This window comes from Macaca nemestrina, chromosome 20, assembly GCF_043159975.1.
Source record: "Macaca nemestrina isolate mMacNem1 chromosome 20, mMacNem.hap1, whole genome shotgun sequence".
NCBI lineage: Eukaryota > Metazoa > Chordata > Mammalia > Primates > Cercopithecidae > Macaca > Macaca nemestrina.
This window is the reverse complement of record NC_092144.1, coordinates 46,646,261-46,666,835: the sequence shown is the minus strand read 5'-3', so window position 1 is coordinate 46,666,835 and position 20,575 is coordinate 46,646,261. Positions and strand designations below refer to the sequence as shown.

The window sequence follows — 20,575 nt, the reverse complement described above, 5'->3', positions numbered from 1 at the left end:
CCCTGTCTCTACTGAAAATACAAAAATTCGCTGGGCATGGTGGTGCACACCTGTAGTCCCAGCTACTCCGGAGCCTGAGGCAGGAGAATCGCTTGAACCTGAGAGGTGGAAGTTGCAGTGAGCCAAGATCACGCCATTGTACTCCAGCCTGGCCACAGAGCGAGACTCTGTCTCAAAAAAAAGAATATTTTCCATATGTTTTAAAAATAGAACAGTTCTTCTTACGACTATACTGGTTTTAGAAAACATGGATGATTACTAACTAGACCCATTATTTCAGTAAGGGCTGCAAAATGGCAATATTCTAATTCTGTCATTCCTTCGTTTACTAGCTAGAATATTTTCCTAAAGAAAAAATTTTCCTCGTCAACTGTTTGTTCACCCTTAGGTACAGTTTGTACAGAAAAGGCAGAATAAATGGATTCTTTCCCTTTATATGATTTTGAGTTATTGAAGTGGTTCTCTGGCATCTCCTAGTGGGTTGTTTTTATTATTATCACCATTATATATTCATCATTTTTAGCATATTTGATGTGTCTTAAATTACTGCACTTATTTTCTTTTCCAAGCTTAAATGTTCTCATCTTTGGCTACTGTTTCAGGATAGCTTCTGAATCCTTTTAACACATCCCCAGTAGTGTTTGATGGTGTCCTACATTTCTGATATGATAGGACATCCCCAGATCATTTTGAACATTTTCTGCCCTATGCATGAAACCAATATTTTCTGTATGCTGCCCTGATTGCTTTAAGTAGGAAATGGTATTTTGAGACCACAGTTATAGTGCTTGTTGCTGTTGGAATGGTTATTGTTATTAGAGGGTTTTTGTGTGTGTGGACAGAGCTAGGATATATATGTATATATTTTAACAACTTGATTAAGATATAATTCATAACAATACATTTTACCCTTTTAAAATATACAGTTTAATATTTTTAAAAATATATATTCAGCCAGGTGCAGTGGCTCACGCCTGTAATCCCAACACTTTGGGAGGCCAAGGCGGGCGGGTCACAAGGTCAGGAGTTCGAGAATAGCCTGACCAACATGGTGAAACCCCAATTCTACTAAAAATACAAAAATTAGTCTGGCGTGGTGGTGCGCACCTGTAATCCCAGCTACTCAGGAGGCTGAGGCAAGAGAATCACTTGAACTCGGGAGGCAGAGGTTGCAGTGAGCCGAGATCGCACCACTGCACTCCAGCCTGGGCGACAGAGTGAGACTCTGTCTCAAAATAATAATAATATTAATAATAATAATATATATAATTGTATATATATTTTTTCATGGGGTTATGAAACTACCACCACAATGGAATTTTAGAGCATTTCATCACTAAAGGAAACATGGTATTCATCTGGGATTGATGGTACGCATCCCCTAGGTCCTGCCCAACCTAATCAACTACTGATCTTTCTGTCTCTATAAATTTGCCTATTCCACACATTTCATATAAATGAAATAATATATTATGTGACCTTTTTTGACTGACTTCTTTCACTTAGCATGTTTTCAAGGTTCATTCCTATTATAACAGGAAATATATTCTTAACAAAATGAGCATCATGAGTTCATACTGCTGTTTCCAATGTTAAAAATTTTAGCCAGGTGCGGTGGCTCACGCCTGTAATCCCACCACTTTGGAAGTCCAAGGCCGGTGGATCACGAGGTCAGGAGATCAAGACCATCCTGGCAAACACGGTGAAACCCCGTCTCTACTAAAAAAAAAATACAAAAAATTAGCCGGGCGTGGTGGCAGGCGCCAGTAGTCCCGGCTACTTGGGAGGTTGACGCAGGAGAATGGTGTGAACCCAGGAGGTGGAGCTTGCAGTGAGCTGAGATTGCGCCATTGTACTCCAGCCTGGGCAACAGAGCGAGACTCCATCTCAAAAAAAAAAAAAAAAAAACAACTAAATTATAGAGTTTTAACTTTGGTTTTATTTTTGTAGCTTTTATTTGCTCAATGATCCATCTGTATATTTATATATGTATGTATAAATAAGACAATTTCAGAGCAACATTATTAGTCCTTACAATATTCCTACAGTAAATAATTTTAACATTTCTTTATAGATCTATTTGCTGCTAGGATATATCCCTCTAGAGAAGTACAGTCCAATTATTATTATTTTTTTTTTTTTATTTTTTTTTTTGAGACGGAGTCTCACTCTGTCGCCCAGGCTGGAGTGCAGTGACGGGATCTCGGCTCACTGCAAGCTCCGCCTCCCGGATTCACGCCATTCTCCTGCCTCAGCCTCCCGAGTAGCTGGGACTACAGGCGCCCGCCACCTTGCCTGGCTAGTTTTTTGTACTTTTTAGTAGAGACGGGGTTTCACCGTATTAGCCAGGATGGTCTCGATCTCCCGACCTCGTGATCCGCCCGTCTCGGCCTCCCAAAGTGCTGGGATTACAGGCTTGAGCCACCGCGCCCGGCCCAGTCCAATTATTGAGCTTTAAAGTAACTATAACTAATTTCCATGTGGTTAAGCTGAAAACTTGATACATGATTAGTTTCATTTGTTTTATTTTGCTTCTGGTTTTTTTTTTTTTTTTTTTGAAAGCAAGTTTATTAAGAAAGTAAAGGAAGGCCGGGCGCGGTGGCTCAAGCCTGTAATCCCAGCACTTTGGGAGGCCGAGACGGGCGGATCACTAGGTCAGGAGATCGAGACCATCCTGGCTAACACGGTGAAACCCCGTCTCTACTAAAAAATACAAAAAACTAGCCGGGCGAGGTGGCGGGCGCCTGTAGTCCCAGCTACTCAGGAGGCTGAGACAGGAGAATGGCCCGAACCCGGGAGGCGGAGCTTGCAGTGAGCTGAGGTCCGGCCACTGCACTCCAGCCTGGGCGACAGAGCGAGACTCCGTCTCAAAAAAAAAAAAAAAAAAAAAAAAAAAAAAAAGTAAAGGAATAAAAGAATGGCTACTCCATAGGCAGAGCAGCCTGCTTCTGGTTTTTAGGTATAGCTTTTGTTTTAACATTTGATCCAATTTAATTTTGTCCTATAATTATGTAAAACACTTACATGGTTGGAAAGTCAGATATACAAAACAAGGTGTATTAAAGTGTACACAAAACAAATACAGAAAATAAAGAGAAGTCTTGTGTTTATTCTATTTGTGTCTCTACCACCTTTTAGTAACCGTTTTTAAATTGTTAAATTTTTTGGTTTTCCTTCTACTTTTTAATGTAAGCAAATATGCATAAAATGCTAGTTTACTATCCATAATTTTTTTTGTTTTACTTATCCAGCTTTTTCATCGTAAATAAATTTGAGGATTTGGCTTGATAAGCTGAGTGAAAAACTTTTTGGTAATTATAATTGAAATTATATAATTGGGAAAATAGGCATCTTTACCACGCTGACTTTTTCTGTCTTTAACTATGGTATTTATTTAAGGTTACTTTTGTGAACCTTAATACATTTTCTTGACTATGCTCTTACACAGCTTTTGTTTGAATTATTCCTATTGTCTTGGAGTTTTTGTCACTTTTGTAAATTGTGAATAAGTTAGTTAAAATGCCACATAGACCTGCTACCACATTTAACACACCTTTCTCCTGGTTAAGTGTTTGCTTGGGTGCAACCTTTAATTATTTCCCAGAGTTTCTGAAAGTCTGGTTCTGACAGGTTTTGCCTGTTTGTTTTTTTCATTTCTAGGGAAGGATAGGCCACCAGTCTCATCCCTTGACTTTTTTTCTTTTTTTTTTTTTTTGAGACAGAGTCTCACTATGCTGCCCAGGCTAGAGTGCAGTGACTATTCACAGATGCAGTCATGGCACACTGCAGCTTTGAACTCCTATGTTCAAGCAACCTTCCTGCCTCAGCCCCCGCAAATAGCTTGGACTGCAGGTGCATGCCACCATGCCTAGCTTCATCTCTTTACTCGTAACCTGAATGTTAAAGTGGGTTTCTTGTAGACATATATAGTTGTTTGTTTGTTTGTTTGTTTGTTTTTTAAATGCACTCTGACAATCTGTCTTCTAATTGCTGTGTTTGGACCATTTATACTTGGTGTGATTTTTTTTTTTTTTTTTTTTTTTTTTGAGACGGAGTCTCGCTCTGTCGCCCAGGCTGGAGTGCAGTGGCGCGATCTCGGCTCACTGCAAGCTCCGCCTCCCGGGTTCACGCCATTCTCCTGCCTCAGCCTCCCGAGTAGCTGGGACTACAGGCGCCCACAACCGCGCCCGGCTAATTTTTTGTATTTTTAGTAGAGACGGGGTTTCACCGTGGTCTCGATCTCCTGACCTTGTGATCCGCCCGTCTCGGCCTCCCAAAGTGCTGGGATTACAGGCGTGAGCCACCGCGCCCGGCCTTGGTGTGATTATTTTTGTAGTTGGATTAACATTTACCATTGGCTGGGCATGGTGGCTCATGCCTGTAATCCCAGCACTTTGGGAGGCCGAGGCAGGCAGATCACCTGAGGTCCAGAGTTTAAGACCAACCTGGCGAAACCTCGTCTCTACTGAAAATACAAAAATTAGCCAGGCGTGGTGGCACATGCCTGTAATCCCAGCTGAGGCTGAGGCAGGAGAATCGCTTGAACCCAGGAGGCGGAGACTGCAGTGAGCCAAGATTGTTCCACTGCACTCCAGCCTGGGCAACAGAGTGAGACTCCGTCTCAAAAAAATAAAAAATAAAAAAATAAAAAAACCTGCCATCTTCCTAGCTGTTTTCCATTTGCTTCCTATGCAAATAGAAACTTTTTTTATTTCTTTGTTTGGTTTCTTCTCTTCCCTCCTCCTTTGTCTGATTACTACAGTTTTCATTGAGCATTTTATATTATTTCATTTTATCTCCTGTTTACTTTATCATTTATACTTCTTTTAAAAATTTTTAGTGTCACCCTAAAGTTTTCAATATGTATTTTTAACTAATCTAAATTCACTTTTGAAAAATGCTGTACTGCTTCATATGTAGTGCAGGAACCTTACAACAGTATTCCCAGTTCCCCCTTCTTCTCCGTTGTTGTGTCACTTGTGATGTCTCTTTCATTCATTTCACTTATCCGTGAGCTATAATCACCTAATAACACTGTTATCATTATAGCCTTTAACAAAAAACATTTATCTTTTAGATCAATTGCTAATAAAAGAACCGAAAGATTTTATCTTACCCTTCATGATTTCGTCTCTGAGGCCCTTCCTTTCTTTATGTAAATCCATGTTTCTGACATATATTGTTTTTCTTCTGACTAAATAACTTTTTAACATTTCTTACAGGGTAGGTCTGCTGGTGATGAATTCCCTTACCTTTTGTTTTGAGAAAGTCTTCATTTCTCCTTCAATTTTGAAGGATAATTTCCCTGAATAGAAAATTCTAGGTTGGTGACTCTTTTTCATTTAATGCTTTAGATATTTCACACCACTTTTTTCTTATTTGGTTTCTGACAAGAAGTCTGCTGTAATTTTTATCAATGTCATTTTATAGGTAAGGTGTTACTTTTTTCTGGGTTCCTTGAATACCTTTTCTTTTTCTTTTTTTCAGTTTCAATATGATACACACTTTTTTTTGTTTTGTTTTGTTTTGTTTTGGTATTTATCCTGCTTAGTGTTCTTTGTGCTTCCTCAATCTGTGGTTTGATGTGTGTCGTTAATTTGAAACATTCATGGACATTATTACTTACAATATTTCATCTGTGTTCTCTTTTTTTCTCCTTTTGGTTTTCTAATTGGGAAAATAGATGTCTATTTAATAGATACATGTTTTGATATTGTCCCATGGTTTGGATGTTCTCGTTTTTCATTCTTTTTCCTCTGTGCACTTTCTTTTGAAGTTTCTATTTTCAGGTTCACTGATTGTTTCCTCTACTGCGTTGAGTTTGTTGATGAGTCCATTGAAGGCATTCTTTCTTTTTGTTAATATGTTTTTTATTTCTAGCATTTCTTTTGATTCTTTCTTATAGCTTGCATTTCTCTGCCTACAGTACCCATCTCTTTTTCTAACTTTGTCATAGAGCACTCAAAATATTAATCATAGTTATTTTAAATTCATTGCACAAACTTTTACTGCACATCTTTTCTTATATAGGTTGTGCTGGGCAATGAAACATCAAACCATATGACCAGTCCCTGCCATAAGTGGTTCACAGTCCTACTTAGACAGATAAATCAGTGGGTGCATTGGCAGAGCGATAAATGCCACAAGATGGTTAAGCTCATGAGATACAGGAGTACAAATAGATCCACATAGAGGGATATCCCAATCAAATGATAAAGTCATTCTTAATCTGATCTCTTTAAGAACAAGAAGGCATTGGTCAAAAGCAAGAAGGAACTGATGATCAGCAATCAAGAGATAGTTTCTAGGCATGGGAACGTAATATAGAGTAACTTTTAAGGAGCTTTGTATATTTTAAGAAAGCATGTAATTATGTATGGCTGGAGTTTACTTTCAGGGAGTGAAAGATGAAGCTAATGAGGTATTCAGAAACAAAATTATAAAAGTTGTCATTGAAGTAATTTAAGGTAATACCCATGTAACTAATAAGCACAGGTAGCCCTTGAATCTAAAATAAAATACATTTTTTAAAAAGGACTCCATAAAGAATATAAAAATATCAGCCTGGGCATAGTAGCTCATGTCTATAAGCCTAGCACTTTGGGAGGCCGAGGCGGGCAGATCATTTGAGCCCAAGTGTTCAAGACCAGCCTGGGCAACATGGCAAAACCCCGTCTTTACCAAAAATATATAAATTAGCCAGGTATGGTGGTGCATGCCTGTGGTCCCAGCTACTTGGGAGGCTGAGATGGGAGAATCACTTGAACTTCGGAGATCAAGGCTGCAGCGAGCCATGCGCTTCTCCAGCTTGGGCAACAGAGTGAGACCCTGTTTCCAAAACAAAACAAAAAAAAGAATATAAACATATCTAAGATTTTCCAGTTTTATTTTGTTGATTCTTAAACATTATACACCAATTCCACACTCTCTTTTCCTTTCCTATTTCCACATACCTCAGTTTCTCTGTTACCATAAGCCAATAAATTTTGGGCAAGGGGAGAAAAAATAAATTTAAACAGAGGAGTATTACTTAAGATGCATTTTATAAGGATAGAATTCTCGATTAAATCCTGAATTTATTTTAAAATTGGTTTTAAAGGATATTGTTGCGACAACTAGGGAAGTATGAATAGAAATAATATATTTTATTGTACTAATGTTTAATATCTTTGCTGTGATAATGGCACTGTGTTTATGTAGGAGACTTCTTAGTTTTTGGAGGTCATTCTGAAAGAGTTAAGTGTGAAGTTTGTGTACATGTTTTTAGAGAAGGAAAGAGAGGTAGAAAAATGTGGCAATTGCTGAATATAGGTTAAGGGTTTTAGAAGTATTCTTTGTACTAATCTTTCAACGTTTTTGTAGTTCGAGTTTTGTGTTGTTTTTGTTTTTGTTTGAGACAGTCTTGCTGTGTTGCCCAGGCTGGAGTGCAATGGCGCGATCTAGGCTCACTGCAACCTCCGCCTCCCGGGTTCAAGCGATTCTCCTGCCTCAGCCTCCCAAGTAACTACAGGATTACAGGCGCCTGCCACCACACCTGACTAATTTTTTGTATTTTTAGTAGAGGTGGAGTTTCACTGTGTTGGCCAGGCCGGTCTTGAACTCCTGACCTTGCAATCCGCCTACCTCGGCCTCCCAAAGTGCTGGAATTACAGGTGTGAGTCACTGTGCCCGGCCTCGAGTTTTTAAAACCAATAAATTTGGGAGGAAAATTTTTAGAATATATACATACAAGTATGTTTAGAGTGAACTAGAGGAAAGGAAAGTAGGAGGCAGTTAAACTGTTTCATGAAGCGTCAACTCCCTGTCTAAAGAAAAAGTTTTCTTAATGGAGAGCTCTGTGACTTAATGTTTAACTAACATGAATGGGAGCTTCCTTCTCAAACATATGGGCCCTAAGAGAGAAGTAGAAATTTTAAGAGATAAAATATAAGACACTTAGATGGTCAGTTTAAGGGATAGATCACCCTATTCTTAGGAATTATACATAAGAGAAAGTAGAGAAAATGACAACAAAAAGGTGCAAGAAAATTTCCTAGAAGAGAACAATAAATATACGGATTGCAGTGACCATATGTCCATGATATACATTGACCAAAAGCTCAGTGCGATTAATGAGAAAAACCCACACCAACTATCAGAAACTAATACGAGAAGAAAGGCCAAAAACTTTCTACAGAGGAAAAAAAAAGTTGGAATGATCTAGAAGTAGAATGTCAATATACAGCAACACTAGAAGTCACTGGAGCCGCAAAGTGAAGTCACATTGCTTTAAATTTCTGAGGAAAAATTGTTTTTCTGAGAAGCCTACAGTTAGCCAAATTATTATTTGAGTATGAGAGTAGAATAAAAATATTTTCAAACATGCCAGCCAAATTAAAGAGAGAACAAAGTAAAGAAGCTTTTGAGAAATTAAATTTTTGATTTCTGTAGGTTGCAACTGTCTTTGGCAACTTTAGATCCCAGATAGAGCGGTACCCACAGAGTTTAATGCTGTTCTTCCAGCCATCAGTGGGTGCTAATGTCCAGCCCTTATATCCTTCTTTCATGTGTCATTTGCCCTTTTTCCTTGTGATTTAAACATGTGTTGCAAAGTGGTGTGGTAGGACCTAGAATCCGGGAACCCATGGGAATAGTGGAGAGAAGACTAGGAAAGAGTTGGGGGTGGGGGAGAAAATAGTGTTGTTGTCCACCACAGAGCCATATCCCCAGTCTGTGAGTTAGTTCATGCTAACTAGAGAATTTCTGCCTTGAGAAACGCTGCCAGGTGTACAGCTTTCAATGAGTTTTAGGTTTTTGGCAAAATGTGGATTCAAGCAAGAGGACTGTTAAAAAATATATATTATTATGTAGATATGCAAGTTGCTGTAAGCATTTTAACTGTATCAGAGCTCATTTCAGGAGGGAATTATGCATGATAGTCCAAAAACTAAACAAATTGATATGCCTGGAAGTAAGTTCTCTGCAGAGGAAAGAAAAATAACATTTATTACGAATATAACATTTAGTTTGTGAATTTGTTTCTAAAGTATTTCCTCAATTAGCTTAAAGTTGAGTTCCTCCAGTATACTGAATTCTGTCTTTTCTGAGGCCTTACCAATTGCTACTGCTTTGCTTGTAATGCTATCCCACCCCAACTCCATCCTAGCTAATTTACTCGACTTTAAACTGTTATCCTAATCCTAACTTTATTTGCAAGGTATTTTTGAGCCCCATGACAAAATAAACTGAAGGACTTCTCAAAAGTTTATTGTAATGAGGGGACTTTGGGTTTCTCCTTAGGGATGTAAACAGCTGGAAGGAGCTTTGCTTCAATCATTACAACAAGGAAACTACAAACTTCTACCCTACAACAAGGAAATGGACAGACTACAAAATAACTTTTCTAGAACCCATCAGAGAACTGAGGTCACAGGGCAACCAAGTAATCTTAAATCTGGGGAAAGAAAGATGCCAGCTGAGAGAAACAGGACTCAAGCTTTACTTACCTGGGATGGACTCTGCCAGACACCATATAAGCCAGTAAGAAAATACAGCTATCAAGTTTTTAAACAGATTTTTAAAGTGTGAATGTCAGCTAATGAAAGTGTAAAACTACTGGGGGATTTGCAAAATTAGAGAGGTGGGGGTTCAATCTCTTGTAGGCTTTTCCTCTTGGAATCCCAGCGGCACTCATAGGGAAGATGGGGGTGAATCCTGAGAAGCCTTTCCTTGTGGTGCTAGCTGGGGGAGGGCAACAGCAACCCAAACCCATCTTCCCTATCACTGCATAATGAAGAGCAGCAAAAACAGTTGCCTTAGGAGACTTGTAGAAAGCTACTGCAGTATAGGAAAGGGACCTGAAAAAAAGTACTATCTCTGAGAATAGGGGAGGAATATGCTCTAGGCCTAGCACTACAGCTGGCAGAGTGGCAAAAGCACTTGTGAAAGCCACATCCCCAAGACTTAGGGATATGGTGTCTGCCTAAGACTGAGACTTAGTGAGATCATAAGAGAATGCTTTCCCTCCATCTACTCAACCCCCACCAAAATAACAAGAATCAAATAGAAGCAATAGTAGAATACAGCTAGGAAGCTTGCAAGAGAGATTCTCTCTGAGGAGCAGCACAAATGGAACACCCAAAACTAAGGGAGAAAAGTGCATTGAGAAAACAACCATGGGAAATCAACCCTTACCATAAACACAGATATTATTAGAGGATATTATTGAAGCCTGTGGTACACTCAGTGTAACCATAGCAATGACAAACCTCAAACTCTGTCCAGCTATTGAATAGATCAGCATAACCCCCCACGTTAAAAACCTAGCAGAAGGGAAGGCATACTCATGTAAACTTCTTAATCGTCGTATCTACTGTACTACCCAAGATGTACAGCCTTCACCGAAGATTATGAGGCATGTAAAAAGGCAAGAAGAAAAAGAAAAAACATACTTCAAAGAGACAAAGCAATAATCATAATTGACTTAGTTATGACATAGATATTGCAACAACCCAACAGGAATTTAAGATAACTATGACTAATATGAAATGGACCTGATGGGTAATTGCAGCAGAGATGGAAGAAAAGTATTTAAATAAATCATGGCTGAGAATTTTTCCAAGTTAGTGACAGCAAACCATAGGTCCAAGAAGCTCAGAGATAAATACCAAAACAAAAATTTAAAACACATCTAAACATATTTAAACTGCTGGAAACTAAGAATAAGAGGAAAATCTTGAAGATAACAAGAAAAAAAAATTGTCTATTGAGGAACAAGAATAAGAATTACGTATAGCAGATCTATTATCAGAGACCATGCAAGCAAGAAGACAAGGGAGAATCATTTTTAAAGTGCAGAAAAAAAGCTGTCAATCCAGGATTTCACACCAAGCAAAAATATCCCTTCAAAATGAAGGCGGGGGGGGGGTGGTGGTGGCATCATCAAGATGGTGGTATAGGAAGACTTGGACCCTTTCTCACCTTCCCAAAATTCAGCAACAATTCACAGACAAATTCTGTTTGTGAGAAATCAGAAACTAATCGTAAAGGCTGTTGTATCCTGGAAGAACATGAAACAAGACTAGGGAAGCTAGTACGAAGATTCAGGATACCCTGTTGCTAGAGATACTGCCCCTGGTACAGTACCATACAGTCAGGAAGAGATGCCCTAACTCATCCAGGGGAGAGAAGGAGTTGGTTTGTGCAACCAGTACTCCATCTTTTCTTAATGAGCTCCCCAGAGAATTGGCTGAAAAATTCACTAGAAGGATTCAACATCAGACTAAAAAAGCAGAAGAAAGGATTAGCAAACTGAAAGACAAGCCATTAGAAATAATTCAGTCAGGGGAGTGATAATAAAAAATAATGAAAAAGAGTGAAGAAGGCTTAAGTTGGTTGTAGAATACCATCAAGCAGACTAATATATACATTATGGGAATCTCAGGAGAAAATAGAGAAAAAGGACCGGAAAGCTTGTTTTAAAAATAATGGCTGAAAACTCCCCAAAGCTGGGGAAGGAAATAAACATCCAGATTCAGGAAGCACAAAGGACACAAAATAAAATGAAACAAACCCATACCAAGATGCATTATAGCAAATTGTCAAAAGTCAAAGACAGAATTTTGAAAGCAGCAAGAGAAAAGCAGCTTATCACATACAAGGGAACATCCATAGGACTATTAAGGGATATTTTTCAGCAGAAACTTTGCAGGCCAGAACAGAGTAGAATGATATATTCAAAGAGCTGAAAGATCAAACAGACAAAACAAAACAAACAACAATAGCGAAAAATCCCTGCCAACCAGGAATACTATACTTGGCAAAACTATCCTTTAAAAATGATGATGAGAGAAAGACTTTCCCAAACCAAAGCTGAGGAAATTCATCACCACTAGACCTGCCTTATAAAGAATGCCAAAGGGAGTTTTCAAATAGAAATGAAAAAACACCAAACAGCAAAAAGACAGTATGGAAAAGTATGAAGCTCATTGATAAAGGTAAATATATATGTAAACACAGAATACTGCATTACCATAATTGTAGTGGGTAAATAACTTTTAATTCTACTATAAAAGTTAAAAGACGAAAGTATTAAAAATAGATATGAAATATGTTAAAAGATACACTGTGAATAGATGTGAATTGTGACAATTATAACAAAATTTGGGCAGAAGAATTTAAAATGCAGAGTTTTTGTATGTGATTGAAGTTTGTTATCAGCTTTAAAAAGACTATTATATCTATATTTTATGTAAGCCCCACACTAACCACATATGCCAGAAAGTACCCATAGAGGCTACACAAAAGAGAAAGAAGTCAAAGCATATCAATACAAAAAACTAACAAAACACAAAGGGAGACTGCAACAGTGGAAAAGATGAAGGAAGAAGACTAACATAAAGCAACTAACAAAATAGCAATAGTAAGTTCTTCCCTAGCAATAATTGTAGTAAATGCACATTAAACTCCCCAATCAACAAACATAGAGTCGCTGAATGGATATATAAACAAGACCCAACTATATGTTGTCTACAAGAAGCTCACTTCAGATCTTAAGGGTACACATAGGCTGAAGGTGCGGGATGGAAAAAGATTATCCATGCAAATGGTAACCAAAAGAGAGCAGAGTAGCTATACGTATATCAGATAAAATAGGATTTAAGTAAAAAACTGTCACAAGAGACAAGGAAGCACATTTTATAATGATAATAGGGTCAACCCACTGGGACCATAGAATGATTATAAATATATATGCACCCAACACCAGGATATCTAATATGTAAAAGAAACATTGGCAAAATTGAAGGGAGAAATATACAGCAATGCAATATAATAGGAGACTTTAGTATCCCACTTTCTGTCGATTAATAATGGACAGAACTTCCTGACAGATCAGTAAGGAAACATTTGACTTGAATAACACTGTAGACCTGATGGATCTAATAGACATATACAGAACTTTTTTTTTTTTTTTTTTTAAGATGGGTCTTGCTCTGTCACTCAGGCTGGAGTGCAGTGGCATTGATCTCGGCTCACTGCAACCTCTGCCTCCTGGGTTCAAGTGATTATCCTACCTCAGCCTCCCGAGTAGCTGAGATTACAGGCATCCACCACCATGCCTGGCTAATTTTTGTATTTTTAGTAGAGACGGGGTTTCAACATGTTATCCAGGCTGGTCTCAAACTCCTGACCTCAGGTGATCCGCCTGCCTCGGCCTCCCAAAGTGCTGGGATTACAGGCATGAGCCACCATGCCTGGCCATATACAGAACTTTCTACCCAACAGCTGTAGAATATATATTATTTTTCTCTACACATGGAGGTTTCTCCATAATGCATCACATATTAGATCACAAAACAAATGTTAAAAATTTTAAAAATATCTAAGTCATACCAAATATCTTTTCTGACCCCAGTAGAATGAAACCAGAAATAAATATAACAAGGAAAACCAAGAAATCCACAAACATATTGAAATGAACAGAATCTTGAATAACCATTGGGTCAAAAGAGAAATAAAAAATGAAATTAGAAAATATCTTGAGGCAAACAAAAACATAACATACCAAAACTTATAAATTGCAGCAAAAGCAGTACTGAGAGGTAAATTCGTATGGATAAGCTCTTACATTGATAAAAGAAGAAAGATCTCAAATAAACAACTAACTTTACATCTCAAGGAACTAGAATCAGAAGAGCAAACTAAGTCCAAAGTTAGCAGAAGGAAGGAAATAAAGGAAATGAAAGCATAAATTAAATAGAAAAGTGATAGAAACTAATAGCTGGTATTTTGGGCTGGGTGCGGTGGCTCGCGCCTGTAATCCCAGCACTTTGGGAGGCCAAGGCAGGTGGATCACGAGGTCAGGAGATTGAGACCATCCTGGCTAACACGGTGAAACCCCGTCTCTACTAAAAATATTTTTAAAAAATTAGGCGTGGTGGCGGGCGCCTGTAGTCCCAGCTACTTGGAAGGCTGGGGCAGGAGAATGGTGTGAACCCGGGAGGCAGAGCTTGCAGTGAGCCGAGATGGCGCCACTGCACTCCAGCCTGGGTAGCAGAGCGAGACTCTGACTCAAAAAAAAAAAAAGAAAGAAAAGAAACTAACAGTTGGTATTTTGAAAAGATAAATTGACAAACCCTTACCTAAACTATGAAAAAAATAGAGAAGACTCAAATAAATAACATCAGAATTGAAAGAAGAGACAATATAACTGATGCCACAGAAATAAAAAGGATCTTAAGAAAAAACTATGTACAGCTGATGCCACAGAAGTAAAAAGGATCTTAAGAAAAAACTGTGAAGAATTATATGTCAACAAACTGGATAACCTAGAATAAATAAATAAATTCCTAGAAACATACAAACTACCAAGATTAGATCACGAAGAAATATTATAAAAAGTCTAAACAGACCTATAACTAGTGTGAATCAGGAATCAAAAACCTGCTAATGGCAGAGGCCTGGACCACACAGCTTCACTGGTGAATTCAACCAAACATTTAAAGATGAATTAATAGAAATCCTTCTCAAAATCTTTCAGAATATTGAAGAGGAGGGACCAGTTCCATACTCATCTTACGAGGCCAGCATTATCCTGATACCAAAGCAAGACAGAGACACAGGAAAACTGCAGGGCAATATTCCTGGTGAGTACAGATGCAAAAGTCCCCAACAAAATACTAGAAAACCATATCCAACAGTACGTTAAAAGGACATACACAATGACTAAGTGGGAGATAAAATGGAATAATAAAAAATGTGCAATTAAACGAAACCAAAGGAGAAAAGTGGGGGAAGGAGAGCAAAAAAGAACAAAGGAGCAAATAGAAAACAGCTAAGAAGATGACACATCTTAATCCAGCTGTATCAGTAATCAATTTTAATATCATTCTGAATGCACCAGTTACAGATAGAGCTTATCACATTGAATAAAAGAGCAAGATTCATCTAAATGCTGTTTTACAAGAAACCCATTTTAACTACCAGACTACAAGGTGGAGTAGCCTAAGATACCCATTTTAAATATAAAGATAAATAAGTGTATTAAAAGCAAATGACATAGGAAAAACTACCACAAAATACTAACCAAAAAAAAAAAACAAAAAACAAAACCAGGAAACAACTTTAATAGACAAAGTTTAGAACAAGGGATTTAATCAGGGATGAAGAAACATAATGCTCTAGGAGTTAGTAAGAAGACACAACAATCATAAATGTGTATGCAGCTAACAACACAGCTTCAAGATACATGAGGCAAAAACTGACAGAACTGAAAGGAGAAATAGACACATGCACAATTATCGTTGGGGACTTAAAACTCCTCTTTCAGGAATCAATAGAACATGAAAGCAGAATATCAGAAAGGTTACAGAAGACTCCAAAACAACATTATCAACCAACATTCAAGTATTGAATGTCAACTTTTTCAGTGTTCAAATGTCAATGACGTGTATAGAACACTCTAAACAACAGCAGAATACATGTCTTCCTCAAGTGCACATAGACATTCACCAACATAGATCATATTTGGGGCCATAATAGAAATCTCAAGAATTTTAAAGACATAAAAGTCATTCAAGGTCTATTCTCAGAACATAGCAGAATAAAACTAGAAGTGAAGAACAAAAAGGTATCTGGAAAATCTCCAGATATTTCAAAATTAAACACACTTCTAAATAGTCCATGAGTCAAAGAAGAAACATTATAGGAAATTAAAAAATAATTTGAAAGAAAATGGAAATACAGCACACCAAAATATGTGGGAAGCAGCTAAATTAGTGCTTAGAGGGAAGTTTGTTGCATTAAATTATATAAATAATTAGAAAAATCATTACTACACTTCTGCCTTAACAAACTAGAGGGGAAAAAAGCAAACTAAACTCAAAACAAACAAGGAAGGGGATATTAAAGATTACAGCATAATTCAGTACAATTTGAAACCAAAAATAATGGAGAAAAATCAGTGAACTAAAAGCTCGTTCTTTGAAAAGCTCAATAAAAGTTGAAAAAAGAAACAAATTGCTAATATCAGGAATGAAAGATAGGGTGTCACACTCACCCCCACAGATTTGAAAAGGATAATAAAAGAATACTGCAAACAACTCCATACCTGTGAATTTGACAACTTGGATGAATGAGCAAATTTTTTGAAAGACATAAACTACCAAAATTCAGACAAGAAATAACTTGAATAGTTATATATCTATTCATGAAATTGAATTTGTGATTTAAAAACTTCCAAAATGGAAACTCCACAACCAGATAATTTCCCAGGTGAAATACTAAACATCTACGGAAGAAATTCTAATGATTCCATACAAACTTTTCCAGAATGCAGAAGAGGAGGAACACTTTTCAACTCATTTTATGAGGCCAGCTTTGCCCAGATACCAAAGCCAAAGATATTACAAGAAAACTACAGACTAGTATTCCTCATGGAGTTAGAAACAAAAATCCTCAACAGTATTTGGGTGAATTGAATCTAGCAATATAAAAAAAGTATATCACAATAGGGTTCACCTTGGGAATATGAGATGAATTTCCAGCTCATCCTTTGAAAATCAATTACTATAGTTGACTGTAATAAGAGAATAAACATATGACTGTTATCTCAGTAGATGCAGAAAAGCACTTGACAAAAGTCAACATTCATTCATGTTAACAACAAAAAACAAAGCAACTCCTCAGCAAACTAGGAATTGAAGGGAACAACCTTTACTAAAGGGCATCTTCAGAAAACCTAGAACTACATTACAGTTAATGGTGAGATACTGAATGCTTTATCTCTAAGACTGGGAACAATGCAAGAATGTCCTCTCTTACTACTATTATAATAGTCACTATTGTACTGGAAGTTCTAGCCAGTGCAATAAGGGAAAAGAAGTACATAAAAGACATAAAGATTGAAAAGGAAGGAATATAACTGTTTCTATTTGCAGACAACATAATTAAGTAGAAAATGCCAAAGAATCTACAATAAACCTCTTATGTAGTACAGTTAAATTAATGTGTCATATTCTACATTCTATTTTAGATTCCACCTCCCAGAATTCACATCCTGGTTGAATTCTATTTGTATACAGTAAAATTCACTGTTTTTATGCCAATATTTTGTTCCATTAGACTGGTTCCATATTTTTGGAATTGCAAATCATGCTGCTATAAACATGCATGTGCAAGTATATTTTTCCTATAATGACTTCTTTTCCTTTGGGTAAATACCAGGAGTGGGATTGCTGGATGAAATGGTAGATATACTTTTAGTTCTTTAAGGAATCGCCACACTGTTTTCCATAGTGGTTGTACTAGTTTACATTCCTACCAACAGTATGAAAGTGTTCCCTTTTCACCACATCCATGCCAACATTTATTATTTTTTGATTTTTTGATTATGGCCATTCTTCCAGGAGTAAAATATCATATGGTGGTATGGTTTGCATTTCCCTGATAATCAGTGATGTTGGGTATTTTTTCATATGTTCGTTGGCCATTCGTATATCTTCTTTTGAGAATTGTCTATTCATGTCCTAGCCCACTTTTTGATGGGATTGTTTTTTTCTTGCTGATTTGTTTGAGTTCCTTGTAGATTCTGAGTATTAATCCTTTGTTGGATGTATAGACTGCAAAGATTTTCTCCCATTCTGTGGGTTACTTTGCTGATTATTTTGCTGTGCAGACGCTTTTTAGTTTAATTAAGTCCCATCTGTTTATCTTTGTTTTTGTTGTGTTTGCTTTTGGGTTCTTGGTCATAAAGTCTTTGCCTAAGCCAATGTCTATGAGGGTTTTTTGAATGTTATCTTCTAGAAATTTTATGGTTTCAGGTCTTAGATTTAAGTCTTTGATCCATCTTGAGTTGATTTTTGTATAAGGTGAGAGATGAGGATCCAGAGGATCCAGTTTCATTCTTCCTTTTTTTTTTTTTTTTTTTTTTTTTGAGATGGAGTCTCTGTTGCCCAGGCTGGAGTGCAGTGGCGTGATCTTGGCTCACTGCAACCTCTGCCTCTCAGGTTCACGCCATTCTTCTGCCTCAGCCTCCCAAGTAGCTGGGACTACAGGTGCCCGTCACCACGCCTGGCTAATTTTTTTGTATTTTTAGTAGAGACGGGGTTTTACCTTGTTAGCCAGGATGGTCTTTATCTCCTGACCTCGTGATCCACCCGCCTTGCCCTCCCAAAGTACTGGGATTGTAGGAGTGAGCCACCGTGCCCGGCCCCAGTTTTATTCTTCTACATATGGCTTGCCAATTATCCTGAAACCATTTGTTAAATAGGGTTTCCTTTTCTCACTTTATGTCTTTGTTTGTTTGGTCGAAGATATGTTGACTGTAAGTATTTGGCTTTATTTCTGGGTTTTCTATTCGGTTCCATTCGTCTGTATGCCTGTTTTTATACCACTACCATGCTGTTTTGGTGACTATGGTCTTATAGTTCGAAGTCAAATAATGTAATGCCTCCAGATTTGTTCTTTTTGCTTAGTCTTGCTTTGGCTGTGGGCTCTTTTTTGGTTCCATATGAATTTTAGGATTGTGTTTTCTAGTTCTGCCTAGATTGATGGTGGTATCTTGATGGGAATTGTGTCAAATTTGTAGATTGCTTTTGGCAGTATGGTCATTTTCACAATATTGATTCTACCCATCCATGAGCACAGGATGTGTTTCCATTTGTTTGTGTTATCTGATTTCTTTCAGCAGTGTTTTGTAGTTTCCTTACAGAGGTCTTTTACCTCCTTGGTTAAGTACATTCCTAAGTATTTTATTTTTTTGGCAGCTATTGTAAAAGGGGTTGAGTTCTTGATTTGATTCTCAGCTTAGTTGCTGTTGGCATATAGCAGGGCTACTGATTTGTGTACATTAATTTTGTGTCCTGAAACTGCTGAATTCAATTGCCAGTTCTAGGAGCTTTGGGGATGAATCTTTAGGGTTTTCTAGGTATACAATCATGTCAGCAGCAGCAACAGTGTGACTTCCTGTTTACCAATTTGGATGCCCTTTATTTCTTTCTCTTGTCTGATTGCTGTGGCTAGGGATAAGTATGGATTTAACTCTCTTACCATCAGTACCTCTGATACACATTACTCACACATACAAACTTTTTATTTGTTCCTCAAGATATAATTATATCACCTTTTAAATTCTTTTAAATTGCTACTTAATTCTTTCTTAATTGCTAATTATTACTGTCTTTAATGTCTCAATACATTAAAATACTTTAGGTGTTTTGTCAGTTTCATAATTTTCCTGGATATATGCCTTCATAATGCTACATGTATTCTCTGATACAGAGCTCCCACATATGCACCCGTTTCTATCCACTCTATGCCCAAGCTCTGCATGATTATTCCAACCATCCTCACACCTATTAAGAACATTTGTGGTGTGAATATTCTTGGCATTTCTGATAGATTTAATTATCATTCCACTACAGGGTGACCTTTAATCCACTCTGTGTGTGCATATTTCTGAAACTACAAGCCAGGCCTATTTTAATGAGTTTTATTCTCTTCCCCAGCTCGACTTCTGCAGGCCCCATCCCTTCCCAGAAAGAAGAGGAAATGACTGAGTCCCAGGTAAATATTAAATAGTGTATTTGTTTCTTGCCTTACTCTCTAATGCAATTTAAGGGGATTACAGTAATTCATACAGTAAATTATAAAGGCCTATATACATAAAACATATTTTCAGGGGAAATAGAGTTGAACGATTAAAACTAGGGAAGAGTTAAAATGTGGGTATTTTATGAAATTCATTCAGAGAGATTAAAGTTGGGCATCAAATTTAAATTTCCTTTTCATAGGTAAAGAAAACCAGAGCAAAAATTTGTTACATCATTTTCATTGTATGTAACAATAAAAAAATCAACATTTTCTAACAGAAATAAGCTTTTCATTGATACCTAGAGGTCAATGAAAACATTTTAGTGTTACCTCTTGTAGTTGATAAACCTAGCTCTTTTGATGTTCTCTTTTGATCAAGGACAAAATAAAGTGTAACTATCAAAATAGCCCAGCATTAGAAAGAATGCAAGTGAACATTAACAGAAAAAGGAATAAATTACAGTATTTCACACAGTGGAATACTACTTAACAATAACAAAGAACAGATGACTGCCACACACAACAACCAACATGGATAGATTACACAAACGTAGAATGAAAGAAGGCAGAAACAAAAAAGTATATATCGTAGGGTTCCATTCATATGAAGTTGAAAACGGGCAAAACTAATCTATTGTGATAGAAGTCAGAATACTGGTTACCTCTGAAAGGGTATTTACTGTGAAACAGCATGAAGAAATTTGGAGGGCTGAAAATGTTCTATGTTTGACTTGTAGGTACCCATGTCTACAAATGTATACAAATTTATCAGATTGTATGCTTAAGACTAGTCCATTTTACCACATTACTCTATGCATGTCGTATATAAATTTTATTTACTTATATTTATTTAGTTTTTGAGATGGAGTCTTGCTCTGTTGCCCAAGCTGGAGTGCAGTGGCACAATCTCAGCTCACTGCAGCCTCCGCCTCCCGGGTTCAAGTGATTCTCTTGCCTCAGCCTCTGTTGTACCTGGGATTATAGGCACCCCCCAGCACTCCTGACT

The 20,575-nt window shown here is 37.3% G+C and overlaps 1 protein-coding gene across 15 annotated transcripts in view; it reads left to right on the top strand.

Moving 5' to 3' along the window:
* Window positions 1-20,575, top strand: part of LOC105495427 (zinc finger protein 569) — a 142,380-nt gene that overhangs the window by 74,600 nt on the left and 47,205 nt on the right. For 10 of the 15 annotated variants that reach the window (XM_071087654.1, XM_071087661.1, XM_071087649.1 and 7 more), the window contains 2 exons: window positions 14,519-14,624; window positions 19,485-19,542. Coding sequence is in view for 4 of the 15 variants with exons in the window: in XM_071087661.1 (XP_070943762.1) it covers window positions 19,528-19,542 (15 nt within the window). In the remaining 11 variants the exon portion in view is untranslated. Of the gene's footprint in view, window positions 1-9,279; window positions 9,520-14,518; window positions 14,625-19,484; window positions 19,543-20,575 lie in introns of all 15 variants that reach the window. The other 5 variants (XM_071087660.1, XM_071087652.1, XM_071087663.1 and 2 more) reach the window with 3 other exon arrangements.